Source organism: Scylla paramamosain, chromosome 1 (assembly GCF_035594125.1).
Source record: "Scylla paramamosain isolate STU-SP2022 chromosome 1, ASM3559412v1, whole genome shotgun sequence".
NCBI classification, from domain to species: Eukaryota; Metazoa; Arthropoda; class Malacostraca; order Decapoda; family Portunidae; genus Scylla; species Scylla paramamosain.
Window position 1 is genome coordinate 12869614 of NC_087151.1, and position 17887 is coordinate 12887500.

General features: G+C 34.7%; 2 protein-coding genes across 9 annotated transcripts in view; one reads left to right on the forward strand and one right to left on the reverse strand.

Annotated features, from left to right (window-relative positions):
* LOC135100846 (thyroid hormone receptor beta-like) overlaps window positions 1-5508 on the forward strand; it is a 49303-nt gene extending 43795 nt beyond the window's left edge. For all 5 annotated transcript variants that reach the window (XM_064004351.1, XM_064004312.1, XM_064004331.1 and 2 more), the window contains one exon: window positions 871-5508. In XM_064004351.1, the coding sequence (XP_063860421.1) occupies window positions 871-2344 (1474 nt within the window). In that variant the 3' untranslated portion in view covers window positions 2345-5508. The remainder of the gene's footprint in view (window positions 1-870) is intronic.
* Window positions 2585-17887, reverse strand: part of LOC135100887 (transcription initiation factor TFIID subunit 7-like) — a 24188-nt gene continuing 8885 nt past the window's right edge. For 2 of the 4 annotated variants that reach the window (XM_064004419.1, XM_064004439.1), the window contains exons 7-11: window positions 16279-16403; window positions 15428-15569; window positions 8756-8851; window positions 7420-7589; window positions 7063-7206 (exon numbers count right to left, since the gene is read on the reverse strand). In XM_064004419.1, coding sequence (XP_063860489.1) covers window positions 7174-7206; window positions 7420-7589; window positions 8756-8851; window positions 15428-15569; window positions 16279-16403 — 566 coding nt within the window. In that variant the 3' untranslated portion in view covers window positions 7063-7173. Of the gene's footprint in view, window positions 4792-7062; window positions 7207-7419; window positions 7590-8755; window positions 8852-15427; window positions 15570-16278; window positions 16404-17887 lie in introns of those variants that run through there. The other 2 variants (XM_064004428.1, XM_064004450.1) reach the window with 2 other exon arrangements.

Genomic DNA, 17887 nt, shown 5'->3' on the forward strand with positions numbered 1-17887 from the left:
AGAAACAGTGAGGGGGAAGGGTTGGTTGAAGGTAGTTTTGCCAGTGCTGCTAAAATTTTGGAATATTTACAGAAAAAAACTTACCCATTTTCTGAATTCAAGAAATTAAATTTCATGGTGTCTGATATTCTTCAGATTTGTATAAATTATTGTTGAAAATTTCAAATTGGAGACTTCAATGATCCCCTTGCTCCCAGCAGTAATTATTCACCGACCACCTAGTTATTCATTGACCCCTGTTTCGACCTCATGGGTATTCATTGACCCCTTGGATGGTTCCATTAACCCCTGAGTGTCAATACCGACCCCTGCTTTAAAGTTAGCTCCTTTTTCTTTGAATTTTCCATTGATCCCGTTTGTTATTTTCTTTACCTTCATTCATGAATCTTTTACCAAGTTCCATGTTGATCTATAACCCCCTTCAGCTTCCACACTTTACTTACTTCACAGTTTTCAGTAGCATATAATAGACTATCATAGTGTAATACAAGTCTGTTGTGGAATGCACTTTTTGCTTCAAATAACTGATAAATTCACATGTGACCTTAATGCACTCACTTCCACTACCTACCTTCACTACCTCCCCTCTCAGTGAACTTGATAAAGGTCTACTTTCCAAGCATTAGATGGCATTGTGAAAAAGAATGATATAAAAGTAATTGCACTTGCCTTTTCTTGCATCCACACTATACTTGAATTTAATGTTTTCCCCATATTCCTAAAATATTAATTTTTTATTCTTTTATAGAGCAAAGTAAAATTTCAAAGTTACACTAAGTTCTTGCTTGTCTTTACTGCCATCAGAAAAAAATAAATAGAATTACAAGTAATTAATACAACACAGGCTAAAGTGATGCATTTCTATTTCAGGTTCAAGAAGAGTCAGGAGAATGGGATGGAGATCAGCTGGGTGATGTCAGAAACAGATCGCATGGTACTCTGGAAGAATAGGTTGGCAAAACAGCGCCATGTTCAGGAGGAAAGGATTAAAGATAAAATGTATGGGGATCTTCCACGGTCACTAGATCCTCAAGAAGCTGACAAACTGAAGAACCTTACAGCGCTACAGGAGAACACATTCAGCTCCATCCCATACCCAAGTGACTGTTATGGGGATACAGTAGAGGCCCTTGCCAATCTCTTTGTCTGTATTTGTAAAAAGCTTGGAATGTTCTTCTACAAAATAGAAGAGTTTCAAGAAGTGTGTAAGAATGACCAATCTCTTTTACTAAAAAATGGCATTGGTATGTCCATATACTTGCATGGAGCTTATCTGTATGACAATGAAAAGAAAACTTGGCCAGCAGAGTCTAATAAAGAAGCACTTAAAATTCCCCCAGTAACATTAGGAACACTAAGAAAATTTACAGTTGTACCTGAAGCTTTTGAGGCAATTATGAAATTCTACAACAAGTATGCAAGGGATCTAAAAGATGAAATTGTACTCTCCCTCATAAGTGTGATTGCTTTCTTCCAACCAGACGACCCACAATTTCAAGATCCTGGCAAGATTCAGGACATCCAGCTGAAGTACTTGGCATACCTGCAGCACTATTTGCAGGCCAAGGAAGGGGATTCAGGGGTCAAGGTCACTTTTCCAAAACTTCTCGTTGGTCTTGCAGATGTAAAAGAAATCCTAGAATTCCACAATAGTGTAGACATCAAGCCTACTATAAATCACCAACAGATCTCCACACATTCCTCAGCCAAATGCCAAATATCAGCATTAAGGGAAATGTTTCCTGTGATGTATCAAGGATTATTTCCAGACTGTTCTTCAGTCCTAACAGCAGCAGAGCAAAGACTGCCCATGTGGCAACAAAATGCTCCCATCAGAAGAGGGAAGCAAGTGAAACCAAGTGCAGTCTTACGCAGTGACCAGTTCTACCACCCCTTAACCAACCAGATGTTTGGAAGAGATCCCAGAACTGACATGATCATCACTAACCCCATGGAACAGCTTGAAAGGACTATTCGTAAACAGTGGTTGCCTCCTGCGCAAATAAGTGATGTAACAGATCGTCAGGAAAGGCCAGCGAACTACAGAGACTTGAAAGGAAGAATTATGTACACAGAGTCAGAGAGAACATCAGCTTCAGAAGAAAGTTCAAAGAGACAACTAAAGATTGTACCCAGTCATGGTTATCGGGATCTAAATGAGTATGGTTCAGTGGAAAAGAAAAGAGCAGTTGAATTTAGTACAGTGGAAAAGAAAAGAGTAGTTGAAGTTTTGTGTGATGTTTTGCAACACATTTCTTGTTCTGATGATGCAGAGGTTCATTCACTAAAGCAAAAACTATCCCCCCACTTACTGTCCAATCTGGCACAAAGACTGTCTTCATAGCAGTGACATTACTACTATTCTTCTCACTGCCATGTATGTACAACCGAATTTTTTTAATATAGTGTAACATATGTAAAATGAGTTACTACGTATTATGTCAAATATTTGTTTTATTTATTTATTTATATAAGAGGAATTTGTGTTTTTATATTCTTGTAAAGTTGCAAAATCATAGTAATTATTGTTTTAGGTAAAATCAATAGAGATTGTAGTGTTAGGGTTTTAAACTAAAATTTAAACTATGCTGAAGCATGCTTTTACTTTCAAAAGTGATACACTTTAGTTATATGTTACTTTCCTCATTATCAGTATTTAATCATGTTAAATATCAATATATCAAAATTCACCAGTAGTGTTGTAAGTTTTCAACATTATGATTAATCAAAATATTTTGATTATTTTTGTAGACAATCTTTCCCCAGTTTTAGAGCAAATATATGTAATTTCGAATGTTATTAAACATCTCGTTTCCTATTAGTATACGTGTAGTTACCATTTCTTCATCCATGTACAATCTGCCAAGTTTTGCTCAGTAATTTTTTTCTTCATTGTTGAGAGTCATTTAAATATTATTTTCATAGTGAATGTTTCCCCACAGTGATTATAAAGAACACATTAGAATATAATTTGTATGTACATAATTACTTTGTAATGAACTGTTGTACTACTCACCTGTTGAGAGGTGAGAGGTGAGACACCAGTAGTTACTGAAGGAGAGGGTCATGTTAACAGTGAAGTGGCCTAAAAAGTTACCAAATCCTTCCCACAAAGTGAATTATGCTGAAATGCTTGTACAAAGTCAACTGGGTCATTATTACTCTTGTTATTTGTACCCTGTTGAACAAAAGATACTATAACTTATTTTCTGACAATGCTGTGTTTCTTGGGTACATATAGTCTACAGCAGGTTCAAGTTTGATGCTTGATGACTGTTATGAATTGAAATAATTACCACTGTACAACCTTACACACTAAGTATTGTAAGGTACAGCAGCTGGGGCCTGAGTCCTTGGTGCTTCAAGACAAAGGGTGGATTTTGTCAAGGGAAGAATCCTTTTAATTAGAGAGGAACTGTCAGACTGGTCTAGGGCACATTTGCTTCAGTCATGTAGTTTCTTCAGCTTCCAAAAGAGTTTCCTTTTTAGTAGAGGGAGGAGAACTAGGGAAGGAGGATGTGGGCAACTACATTTGAACAGATTAAAAGCTGTGGCTTAACCTCACCTCTTAGTACTAGAAAGGTCCATATACTGATTTCAAGTTGTTCATTGGCTCTACAAACTGTTCACTCATATTTTCAGTCAGTAATTATTATTTGTGCATCAATGCATTGGTCTTTTAAGTTCCAGTTTGACCACGTGGGACGTGGCATATCTGTGAATGAACTCATGTACATATCGGGTTATCAGTGGAATGTATCAATGTTCCAGTGCCAGTGTAGGTGGTGCACCTGGGCCACAAGACAATGACTAAGCCTCACCTTAGGTAAGAAAACTATGAGCATAGTGATGTGAATAAATCAGTTTCCACCTATAATGTTGGATAATAGTGTTGCCACTGTCCCTAAGAAATGTCTGATGTATTACAAAGAATGATGTACTCATATGTACAGTATATTACAAGTCAGAGGGATAATTTGTTTCAGAGCATCCTTTTCGGTTGAAATGTAGATGTACAACTAAAAACTTTGATGCATCTATGGGCTACTAAATCTTCTAAAAATAATAACTTTAATAATACCACTGTCACTGGACAAGGAGTACATGTAGATACATCAGCCACAAACAGAATGTAGTGTTTTGTTTAACCTTATAACAAGTGTATGGGTGAGGTAGGAACCCTGGAGCACTCCCCCTTAGATGGCACTACGCTCTTGGGCTTACAGGAACCTAGGCTATGGGCTTTGTTTTCTAAATTAACTTTCTATTTATCTATATCAACATAATGAGCAAATTATAGATAAAAATATTTCATGACTCACTTCACAGCATACTTATACTTCAAAAATAAAATTAAATATGTTTTAAATTCCAGAAAATATTTACAGAAAAGCACAGAAACATAAGATGACTGTTATTATGTTATTGATATGTTGGATGTCTTTGACACCCAACATATCAATAACTTGACAACTATAAAAGTCTCCTCATCGACTCATATAATTGGAAGTCACCACATCATCCAGAACACTGAACATATCAATAACATGTTGATAAAATCATTCTCTTCTCAGTGACATACAAAAAATACACAGTAAAAAAATCCTTGATTTCTTGAATTTCACTGCTTGGTGATAAGCTTGTGAAAACTAAAATGTATTTACTTCAGTATATACTAGTCACCACATGCGTATGCTGTAGAGGTGTAAATCTGTTATGCAGATAGGCTGGCAGCATTGTTGATGGTTGCCTCTCAAAGCCCATGATGCATAGTGTCCCTGGGGAGTGTTCCTGGATGGCACCAATGGAAGAATAGTCTTGATGTTAGTGATCGAAACTCACTTATAGAATCCTAAGTGTAAAGGTCTGCCAAATATGGAGATAAACATTTAACTGATCATATATATATATATATATATATATATATATATATATATATATATATATATATATATATATATATATATATATATATATATATATATATATATATATATATATATATATATATATATATATAATTATATTAGTCATTAATGTTCTCACTAAATTATCTTAATGCAGTGGAAAAAAAAAATCATGTACACAGTAGAATTTTAGGATTCTTCCCAAATAGCATATGACTGAAATGTATACGATATAACCCCAGAAGATATGAAGACTGTAAGCTAGGGTGTGGTAAGGCAAGATTTGGCAACTCTGAACAAGTCACCAATTCAATACATTGCAGTACACAAAATGTACTAATATGTAAAAAATTTTCATGTGTTTGATCAAGATGTATTCAGAGAAGGTATTTAGCCTGGAATTATTGCTCAAGTGAAATAGAGTAAAATATTTAAAAAGAGCTTATGTAGAAGAGGTATAAGTAGAGCTGCATCATTTCATTCATGTGTCTGTGGCAGATTATCATATAACTTGCTCAAATGTTGTCATTGAATTTCACTCATAAAATGATTAGCAGTTCATTAATTTATGTAAAATAAAGTTATACAAGAGTTACAATGTTTCTTTATGAGCAGCAGGAGTTTTTTGTCTATACTCAGTGTCACTAACCTTGGCTGTTTTGCTGATTGGCCTAACACACAAATTTCCATCATAACTCTTGTTTATTTCTAAGATACTAAATTATACAGCCACAAATCATCAGTTATCTTATAAATAAATAAAGACTGATAGAAATGCAATCAGTTTGCTGGTGTCAAAAGACAAAAGATTTCAACCCCCACCAGTCCTCATCACTTTAAGACATTTCCTTTCATCATATTTTTTCTAGTTTCATAATTTTGTATGAAATCCACAGATTTTGTAGCACTGGTCATCCTACAGATTTTACCCACTACACTCTTGTTATATCTGAAATTATATTTTTCAGCATAATGCAGACATCTTTGTATTTAATTTTGATTATTAACAATCATTTTAGAGCATCCGACATGTGGTGTGGGCATCATAGGATGCAGGTTATTTCCTTGCCTTCTTCCTGACTAATTGCTGCCTTGTTTTCTTTGGCATTTCAAAGAAACCATGTAGTAAAGACATGGTGGATGTCTGCCCTACTTTGTATTCTCGGTCAAGCTGTCTGCTCCCCAAGGCTGCACCCTCACTCTCAATGAGTTATCTCTCCTAATTGTAGCCCAACAAGTCACTCATCTATGTGATTTGAAAATTAATTGAGTACTCCAATAAGAAGAAAAGATTGTGGGTGGTGCAAAGAATATATGATGCACTTATGGGTATTTAAGAATTCATATGGGGATGCTTTAAAATGGATGATTTACCAGTGTCTTCATACTTAGAGTGACATAGTAATTCAGCATATTTCTAAATGATACAGTTTCCTTTTACAGAAACTTTTATTTATTTATTTACTTTCTTAGTCCAAACACGTAGCCAAGACAAAACATCATCTTATGTCACTGTAGGAATAAAAATACAGAGAAGTAAAGGACTCCAATTCTTTCACCACCTCACTTTAATTGCCTTTTACAACACACAAGGATTATGGTAGTAGTATTCTTCTAACCCAACCACAAAGTGCACCATCAAGCTCTGTCATAGTTACCCAACCTACCTGCTGAACTGGACAATGCCAACTAGCTGCCCTTGCTGGGATCTATACCTTATGGTAGTCAGTACAGAAGCTAATGAATGACTGTAAATGTGTCACACTGACAATTCATGGAGAGAGAGAGAGAGAGAGAGAGAGAGAGAGAGAGAGAGAGAGAGAGAGAGAGAGAGAGAGAGAGAGAGAGAGAGAGAGAGAGAGAGAGAGAGATACATAGTAAAGGAACTTAAAAAAAATATATGTAACTGTTTTTTGTACAACTTGTCTTTGCCCATACATGCAAGGTGATAAAAAAAATATATAAATAAATAAAAATCCTCAAACACATTATACAATATGCATTTATATCATTAAAAAAAATAGCCTACATCACTGAAAAATTAAGTTGGGAGCACCACAGAAAATCAAATTTCAGTGTCATAATCCAGACTGGCTATAGGTTAATAAATTATATCAAAATTGATAAAAAAGTTCAAGGGTAATTAAATACAATATAGGTATCTGATTAAAAAGTAAATAGTATATAAACAACAACAAGGTGTATACATATGATCTTTAAATATGCAGCTCAAACTTCAGGAATAAGTTACCTGAACATCCAGCATTTACTCCTGCAGCTGAACACGTATTTCCTCAATCTGCAAAATAAAACCACAATTTACAACACCAACGCATCATAACATCGACAGCTTTGGTAAAGCACATCTTCCAAGTATATACTTCACACTCCATCACAGTTAATATAATCTCTTAAATTAGTATAATAAAACACACTGCATTGTCATGGTGATGAAAGATTATCTACATATAATATTACAAGAATTATCAAGTGATTATGGAATAAAACTTGCCTCATATTCCTTTTCTCTGATCTGTGTTTCTATATCAGCCAGCTTAGAAAGGAAGCGCTGTTTGAGGGCTAGATTCTCAATGTTTGCAATCTCTGCTTCCTGAGCAGCACGTTGAGTTGTCAGGTGTGTCAGCTCATTCTCCAGCACTGATATACGAGCATATAGTTTACCTGCAAAAAGAATTTTCTTCAGCAACCTGGATGTGACTTTATCCACTAAATTCTTAATCATAATAAAATTGTAATTCTTGCCTTTTCAGGCACAATGACCTCTACTCTAATACAATAATTCAGGCAGCTCCTCAACCTCATGACTGGGTCAAAAGTATTTAGCCTCTAGAAGTCATAAAAGCTATAAGATGTGCAATGCAATGACTTCAGAAGCCAAATAGGCTATAAAATAATGTATTGTACAAAGACTATATAAGATGGTACTGAGGCCATATAGGCCACAAAACAATGCAATGATATAAGTAAAGGTCATGCATGGTAGAAGATAGTGATATGTAATAAATGCAGAGGCCATACAGACCATAAGATAGTGCAATGCCATGAGTAAAGAGGCCATATACTAGATTGTAATATAATAATATAATTAATACAAAGATTACAGAAATGTGAAAGTATTGAAATACTCTGTGGTTGAAAATAGCAGGATTATACAGTGAATGAACAAAGATGTGATAAAGCAGGATAAGACAGAATATCATTGTCTCCTTTTCCTTGAGAGGCTTAGAGGCCAAGATGTGAGGGAATGCATTTAAAGTGATTGTGAATGCACTTTATCTTGGCAAGCCCCTTGTCAGGGGGACATCAGCATAGTATATATCAAAAACATACTGTGCCTGATGGTGAAGTGGTTAATGTAAGAGGCCTAGGATGAATCCAGGCTAAGTGAAGACAAATTAAATTGAGCTTGTCTGCTTTCACTCCATAGCCTCTGTTCACCAAGCAGAGAATAAGAACAGGAGGAAGGCTGCAACACAGCAGGAATGGAAGGCTAGGAATCCTGCCCTCTTACATGTGTGATGTCTTGTAAGTGTGGAAGGCCAAAAATCTTATCCTCTTGTGTGTGTGTGTGTGTGTGTGTGTGTGTGTGTGTGTGTGTGTGTGTGTGTGTGTGTGTGTGTGTGTGTGTGTGTGTGTGTGTGTGTGTGTGTGTGTGTGTGTGTGTGTGTGTGTGTGTGTGTGTGTATGCTTCCCACAAAAAAATATTAATGAAATATGCAACATCCTAGGATATAAAGAAGCTACAGTAGTATTGCAGGAGGCAGATAAGGACAGTGTGTGTACAAAATGTGGATTGACTTAAGGTGAGTTACTGGCTGAGGACTCACTGGTGCTCTCAGAGGAGTGTCCACCATCCTCTGATGACCTGCCATGGCCACCCCCAGAGGAGCTCCCCTTTTTGGAAGACGATCGCGAGTTCTTGCCTGTATATTCAATTCCTTATTAATGACATGCAACAGACACATTCATTATTATGCAATATATTGAATGAGGAAAAATAAACCGTTCCAATGTAATTTATGTACTATTACATAATGTATATTTATTCTTTAAATCAGAAATGAGAAGTCTCAAAATAATAAGTGTCTGGTTGACAGCATTCATCTGGCTTTCATTTAACAAGATTTCATTCACTATGGCAGTGACACCACATGAATGATAGGTCAATAATGGATCATCTAACCTTGCAGATTTAATGAAATTTTTATAAAGATTAAAAATTTCTTGAACAACATCAAGACTCAATAAAAGGTAATTCTTGAAAGCTTGAAAATTCACTCAAAGTCTATCTTCTTAACTTAAATGGAGAAAAATCATATTACTGTCTGTCTAATTTGATAGTGAATATAGTTATACTCATGTGTTATTGGAACAGTTTTGTGGGTTAGTGATAGAGGTACAGGAATAAATGTGACAACACAGTACTCCATTTCTCCTGAGTGGGAGATGTAAATTTTCATAAAGGTGCATACATTGTTTAATGAACTTCTATTGGTGAGTAATTTTCTTACACATTCCTGCATTCTTCTGCCACTGAAACTGAATCTACAGCACATGTAATTCTTTCAAATATAATGCATGCTATTTCCTTGTAAGTGTGCCAGGAATTCTTTTTTAGCTGCAATGGTTCACTAAAGATACAATGATGCAATTTTATGTCATTATTAACATAATGACATAAAATGAAGAGACGTTTCTCTATATATATATATATATATATATATATATATATATATATATATATATATATATATATATATATATATATATATATATATATATATATATATATATATATATATATATATATATATATATATATATATATATATATAATGAAACAAACCTCAGTTCTCAAACTTGATTTGTTCCTGAATATTGTTTGAAATCCAAAATGTTTGAAAACCAAAACTATTTTCCCCATAGGAATCAATGTAAAATGGATTAATCCGTTCCTAGACACCAGTCTACAGTTTTAGCAGCTTATGACAGATGCTCCCACAGCCAAGATGGTTGCTTCACAACATCTCCAGCTCACAAATTACATCCAGAAAGGATGTAATGAGCTTAGTGACACAGAACTCGTCAGAAGATACTATTTAGACTGATTTTGTGAGGGAAACCTTACAGAGGGACACAGAGAAGAGCAACCCACTTACTGCCAAAATGAAAGTGATCATAATACTTAGACATCTTGCTGATGAGGAAAGCTACTGGAAAAATGCAGTTGTGCAGTAGTGGGGGTCATTGATACTGGGGTCATTGAGAGAGCCACAAGTGGCTCAAGATTACTCCTGAATGCTGAAAACTGTTTGTTTACATTGAGGCTTTTCAGCAGGATCACATTTACTTCATTTCAAAGATTGAATTACTGTGTCTCTCCTCCAAATACAGTAAAATCCCTCTTATCCGGCATCAACGGGACCGCCGACATGCCGGATACTTGAATATTGCCGGATACTTGAATAGAAGTGAAATTATGTCCACAATCACCACCCTACACTCACGCATCTTACCATAACAAAGATCAGCTGATCTGATCAGCTGCTTAAGTGTAAGCACAACACGCTTCCTCTTTTCTACAACTTTAGGCATGATGAAGGCGTCAGGGGATAAACAGTGCACATGTGGGACTGAGTCACTGAGTAAACACAGTGCAGTGGGCCGCAGGTGGCGCGAAGCAGTGTGCTCTGGTGGCGAGGGGACAAAGTATGCCTCGCGCGGGAATTTTAATCAATTTTATGAGTACACACTGATTTTTTATTGATTTTAAGGCTCGGAGAAAAATGTGCCGGATACTTGAAGCTGCCGGATACTCGAATGCCGGATGAGAGGGATTTTACTGTATATAAAAACAAAGTAAATATTCATAGAAACTATAAATTAATAATAAATAGCACCTTTTGCTAAGTCTTTTAATATTTGAAATCAAGTAACTTTGTTTTAGAACAAAATTATGGTACCACAACCAAAGCAATAATGAGTTCAAAATTTAATTTTGAAACAGATTTGTTTGAAAAGGGAGACGTTTGGTAACCGAGGTTCCACTATATATATATATATATATATATATATATATATATATATATATATATATATATATATATATATATATATATATATATATATATATATATATATATATATATATATATATATATACACACACACACACACACACACACACACACACACACACACACACACACACACACACACACTGTATGTGTGTGTGTGTGTGTGTGTGTGTGTGTGTAATTACCTAGTTGTAATTTACAAGATCTGAGCTACGTTCGTGTGGTCCCTTCTCCATACCTACACTTGTCCAGCTTTTCCTTTAAGTTGTGCACATTTGTTGCCGATATTACCTTCTCACTTAGCTTGTTCTAAACTTCTGAATTTCTCTGTGGGAAACTATATTTCTTTATGTTACTTAAGCATCTTCCTTTTCTTAGTTTTTATGCTGTGTCCTCATGTGAAATTGTTGTTTCCTTCTTCTCTCAGCAGTAGTTTCTCATTATCAATTTCTTCCACTCCATTCCACAATTTATATATCAGTATAAGTCTCCCCTTTCTCTTCTTTGTTCCAATGTTGTCAGATTCATTTCCTTTAACCTGTCTTCATATGTTAATTCTTCCAGTTCAGGAACCATCTTTGTTGCCATCCTTTGTATCCTTTCTATTTTTTTTTACATGTTTCTTCTTGTGGGGAGACCACACTGATTCAGCATATTCCAGCTTTGGTCTAATCATAGTGGTAATTATCTTTCTCATCATATCTTTATCAAATAGTGGAGTGTTGTTCCAATATTTCTCACCATTCTATATGAATCTCTGAATATCTTTTTTACATGCTTCTCTGACTGTTGACTATCCTGTATTATCACTCCCAGATCTTTTGCTTCTTGTACTTTTACTATTTCTTCACTTCTCATTCTATATGTTCATTTTGGTCTCTTTTACTTTTTTTTCCCATTTCCATTAAACATTTTTTTCACATTAAATTCCATCTTCCATTTCTTACTCCAGTCCTAGATTTTATTCAAATCCTCTTGTAGAATTTCAGTCTTTGTTGTTTCTTATATGTCTTTGTAATTTTGCATCATCTGCAAACAAACTCGTGTCACTCTTTACAGGACCACATCATTTATGTAGATCAGAAAAAGTATTGGTGCTAGCACTGATCCTTGTGTTACTTCACTATCTACTTTTCTCCATTTTGATTTTACATCTTTCACCACTGTTCTCACTTCTCTCCTCTTCAAGTAACTTTCCATCCAGTTTACTATTTTTCCATTTAATCCTCCTTTATTTTCTAGCTTCCATAGTAGCCTGTTGTGGGGAACTATGTCTAAAGCTTTTTTTTTTAGATCTAAATACACACAGTCTCCCCATCCATCCCTCTCCTGTGTTATATCAGTCACTCTTGAATAGAAGCTCATCGAATTTGTTACACGTTTGTTTTTGTCTAAAGTCATACTGTTTTTCTGTTATTATATCATGTTTTCTAGAAATTTTGTCCACTGCTTCTTTATCACTTTTTCACAGATCTTACATACTATGCTGGTCATTGCTACTGGTCTATAGTTTAGTGGTTCTTCTGTCTTTCCACTTTTATAAACTGGCATTATGTCTGCTCTCTTCCATTTCTTAGGCAGTCTTCCAGTTGATAATGAGCACTTTATTATGTCATATACTGGTTAAGTTAACTGTTTTCTGCACCCTTTTAAAATGAAACCTGATACTCCATCTGGTCCTGTTACTTTTCTCTCTTTCAGTTCCTCCATCATTTTATAAACTTCTTTTGATTACTGGAATTTCCCACATTTGCTTTTTTGTCTTCTCATCTTGTAGTTCTTTAAATTCTGATTCCTCTGTGAGAACCTGCTGAAACTTTTTGTTAAGCAATTCACTCATATCTTTTGGGTCTTCATATGTTTCATTTCCATCCTTCAACTTTTCTAGTTTTTCTTTTAGTTTAATTTTTCCATTTATGAATGTGTAGAATAGTTTTGGTTTGTCCTTGCACTCTTCAACTATATCTTTTTCATATCCTCTCACTTCCTCTCTCCTTATTTTCACATATTAATTTCTTGCTACCTTAAAGTCTTCTTCATTTTTTGGTTTCAATTTCTTTTCACTTTTATCCATGCTTGATCTTTTTTTCTTTGCTCTTGCACACCTCGCGTTGAACCACACCTGTTTTCCTTTTCCTTTAGGTTTGTATAGTGGGACATATTTATTCACTCCTGTCTCATATAGTTCCATAAAAATGTTATACTTATCTTGCACATCATTTTCTCTTTTCAGCTTTCCCCAGTCCATTTCTTCACAGAATCTCTTAAGATCATTTATATTTGCTTTCCCATAGCTTCTCCTGTTTTCTTTGTATGATTCATCCTCTCCACTGATATCATTATCAGTCTCTATTTTTATCATTACATGGTCACTTTTTCCCATAGGATACACATATCCTAATTCTTCAGTTAGGTCAATTCCTTTTGTTAATGTTAGGTCAAGTCTCAGTTTGTCATCTTCCCTATATCTTGTATTTTCAGTCACCCACTGCATCACTGTGTTTTCCATAGTCAGCTTCAGAAATCTTTCTTCCCATGCAGCCTCATTTCCTCCTGCCTCAAACAATTCTCAATTTATTTTTTTGCATTTTTAGTCACTAACCAGTAGTACTCTTTTATTACTTTTGATTCATTTACTCAAATGCTGAAAGGAATCTTATATTATTTTCTCATAGTCTTCCTTGCTCCAAGAATTTCTTTTGGATGGTACATAGGTTGTTATTACTGTCAGTATTTCTCCATTATTATCCTCCAAGTTAACACTCACTATTTTTTTTTTCCTTCCCCATATTTAACTATTTTTGCCTTCACCTCATTTCTTGTCATTATCAATACACCTCCTCCCTCTTTTACCAATCCTGCCTCTTCTCCACATATTGTAGTTATTGTTAATGACAATCTGATTTTCTTCTTTTAGCTTTGTTTCTGTTAAACACACCACCTTCGGATTCTTTTCTTTTAAATAGACTTGTAATTCCAGTGTTCTGTGTAACAGTCCATCTATGTTGGTATACATCACATTCAGTCCTTCATTTTTACTATTTTTCTCTATTTTATTCCTTTTCCTTTATGTAACATTTCTTCACTGTCTCCCAAAACTCTTAAAAAAAGTTTAGTCTTTTCATCTTCTGTTCTTGATTCCTTTTTTCTTTTAGCCTCTTCATACATTTCTTTCATTATACATTTCTTTCATTTTTTTTTCCATTCTTCTTCATTTCTATTTTTCTTAATGTATATATCTTTGTAATCTTCTATTTCTATTAGTCATTTAGTTTCTTCAACAAATCCTTCAGTGTTTTTTGTATCTTCTTTCTCTCTCTTCAGTTTGTATGTTATATTTTTCTCCTTTATTCCATAAACTATAATACTTCTCTTCTTATCTGCTGCATCTCTTACCAGATCTTCATTGTTTTTCAGTGTCTTCACCACTTCCTTTTCAACATTTTCATTTTTCTTTCAGTTGCTTTTCAATTATTTCCTTTAAGTCAACATTTGCTTAATCATTTTTTTATTTTCCAGCCTTACATTTCATCCATGACTCTCTCACCCTCTTCTCACCTCTCACTAGTTCTGCTTTCAAATCTTTATTTTCTTTCATCACTTTCTCTGTTGTTTTGTAATTCCTCACTTTTCTTAATAATGTGCTGTTCTCTCACTCTCATTTCCTCCAGTTCAGTTTTCTGTTTTGAATATTTCACCATCTTTTCCAAGGTTCTTCTCCAGTTTGTCCTGAAGGGTTTTTATCACTCATAACGCTACTACCATCTCCTTTTTCTGCTGTTCTTTGTCACTTTCCACTTATTTTAGTGTGTGTGTGTGTGTGTGTGTGTGCATGCAGGCGCGTGCGCCAAATTAAGGTTCAAAATACTATGGACATTATCAAACTTCATTTTGTGAGTCATTTGCACAAAAAAAAAAAAAAAAAAAAAAAAAAAAAAAAACAGTACAGTACTACAAAAATACAAAAAAAAAAGAAGGAATTCAAGTGTTCTTCCTATGATTACTGCTACTGGGATTCAGACAAGAGATTTCAATACATGCTACTTGTTTCTATGGTTCCTAGCCGTATTTAACCAAAATTAACCATACATATACCTACTCATCTGATCTAAAAGATCAGTAGACTAAAATCAAAGAAAATACAAAAATAATATACAGTGTAGCTTATCTCCAAACAATAAAAATTCATGAAAAAATGTTAGCAACAAACCAAGAAACCTCCAAACTGCATTTCACTTCACAAGAACAATCATCCAGGCAGTTCTTTTGTTGCCCCCATATTTAAGTAATCATTAAAGTAACATACTGTTATCTGTAAGTTCAACTTCAATTTTCAAAACAGTACGAGTACATACTCATTCACAAGTTGGCAATCAGTGCATTGACTTTATCATCTCATCAAGATGCAGCAGAAATGCTTACCTTTACCAGCCTTTGAGGGTGAGGGTGTCTGGGGCTTGGAGGAGGAATCACCCTCCTTCTGGAACATCCCTGAGAAATCTGTAACTTGTGGGGTCCCAGAGCCTCCTACCTTACTGGGAGGGCTGCTGCCAGTCTCATTATGCTGTACAGAACAATTTTAAATATTAGTTAAATAGCACATGCATACAAGTACAATTATGAAACTTTTCAGTTCTAGTTGGAAAATATATTTTGAAAAATTCCTGAGTATTGAAGAGAAAAGTATGCCTGAGATTGTTGCAGCAGGCTTGCAGGAAAAGATCAGAGTTTATGAGAGTTAAAGGGAATAGCTCATGGGGGTAAATGGGATCAAGTGAAAATTATAACTTTCTCTTGTGGAAAATTGTTGGCACAGCTTTGGCAACAGACAATATCTTCACCAATTTTACACCAGTATTCACCAGTATCTGTGGAATTACAATGTAAGATGTAACACATATTTTGTTTCCTTTTGTTGAGCAAAGTGGTATTCATCAAGTCTTTTCATATAAAATAAATTCCATATATTATGATGGAATGTTCCTAAATCATCTGTATTTGACAACTCAACTACCTTTCAAGAGCAAGATTTAGCAAAATAAGACACTGAGTATTATTATGAAAAAATGAAAAGGGTAAAAATAAATATGAAATGATAGCTCCAATAAGCACTTTAGAAGTATGTACTATACACACAAATGCAGCATTCATCTGTTAACCACAGGTATTATGAGCCTTAAAACCTCATGAGCAGATGTTATACCTGCTTACTAGTCTTCCAGCACAATGTTACTATTACAGTAGTACTACATATCATGATGCTCTCTACTTACCATGTATGATTCTGACAACCTATCATCATCAACTGAGAGACGTGAATCATCATCCTCATCCACAATGTTGATGGTTGGCCCAACCTCATCATCTGAGGAACTGAGAGCCCCTCCAAACAGTTGTTCTGTGACAAAAGTACATTAATGTTAGTCAGAATTTAAAAGGTTAAAATAAAGAACAATAAGTTTGGTATACACACTTAAGACAAAAAAATTATAACACAATAAGATTTTAAAACTTTCAATGTAAAAACAAAAGGATTTTGCTGAAAAATTTTATGAATATATATATATATATATATATATATATATATATATATATATATATATATATATATATATATATATATATATATATATATATATATATATATATATATATATATATATACTCATAAAATTTTTCAGCAAAATTATATATATATATATATATATATATATATATATATATATATATATATATATATATATATATATATATATATATATATATATATATATATATATATATATATATATATATATATATATATATATATATATATTTTTTTTTTTTTTTTTATGTAGGAAGGATACTGGCCAAGGGCAACAAAAATCTAATAAAAAAAATGCCCACTGAAATGCCAGTCCCATAAAAGGGTCAAAGCAGTAGTCAAAAATTGATGAATAAGTGTCTTGAAACCTCCCTCTTGAAGGAATTCAAGTCATAGGAAGGTGGAAATACAGAAGCAGGCAGGGAGTTCCAGAGTTTACCAGAGAAAGGGATGAATGATTGAGAATACTGGTTAACTCTTGCATTAGAGAGGTGGACAGAATAGGGGTGAGAGAAAGAAGAAAGTCTTGTGCAGCGAGGCCATGGAAGGAGGGGAGGCATACAGTTAGCAAGATCAGAAGAGCAGTTAGCATGAAAATAGTGGTAGAACACAGCTAGATATGCAACATTGCAGCGGCGAGAGAGAGGCTGAAGACAGTCAGTTAGAGGAGAGGAGTTGATGAGACGAAAAGCTTTTGATTCCACCCTGTCTAGAAGAGCAGTATGAGTGGAACCACCCCCCAGACATGTGAAGCATACTCCATACATGGACGGATAAGGCCCTTGTACAGAGTTAGCAGCTGGTGGGGGGTGAGAAAAACTGGCAGAGACGTCTCAGAACGCCTAACTTCATAGAAGCTGTTTTAGCTAGAGATGAGATGTGAAGTTTCCAGTTCAGATTATAAGTAAAGGACAGACTGAGGATGTTCAGTGTAGAAGAGGGGGACAGTTGAGTGTCATTGAAGAAGAGGGGATAGTTGTCTGGAAGGTTGTGTCGAGTTGATAGATGGAGGAATTGAGTTTTTGAGGCATTGAACAATACCAAGTTTGCTCTGCCCCAATCAGAAATTTTAGAAAGATCAGAAGTCAGGCATTCTGTGGATTCCCTTGTGTGAAATGTTTACTTCCTGTAGGGATGGATGTCTTTGAAAAGACGTGGAAGAGTGCAGGGTGGTATCATCTGCATATGAGTGGACAGGACAAGAAGTTTGGTTTAGAAGGTCATAGATGAATAATAGGAAGACAGTGGGTGACAGGAAAGAACCCTGAGGAACAACACTGTTAATAGATTTGGGA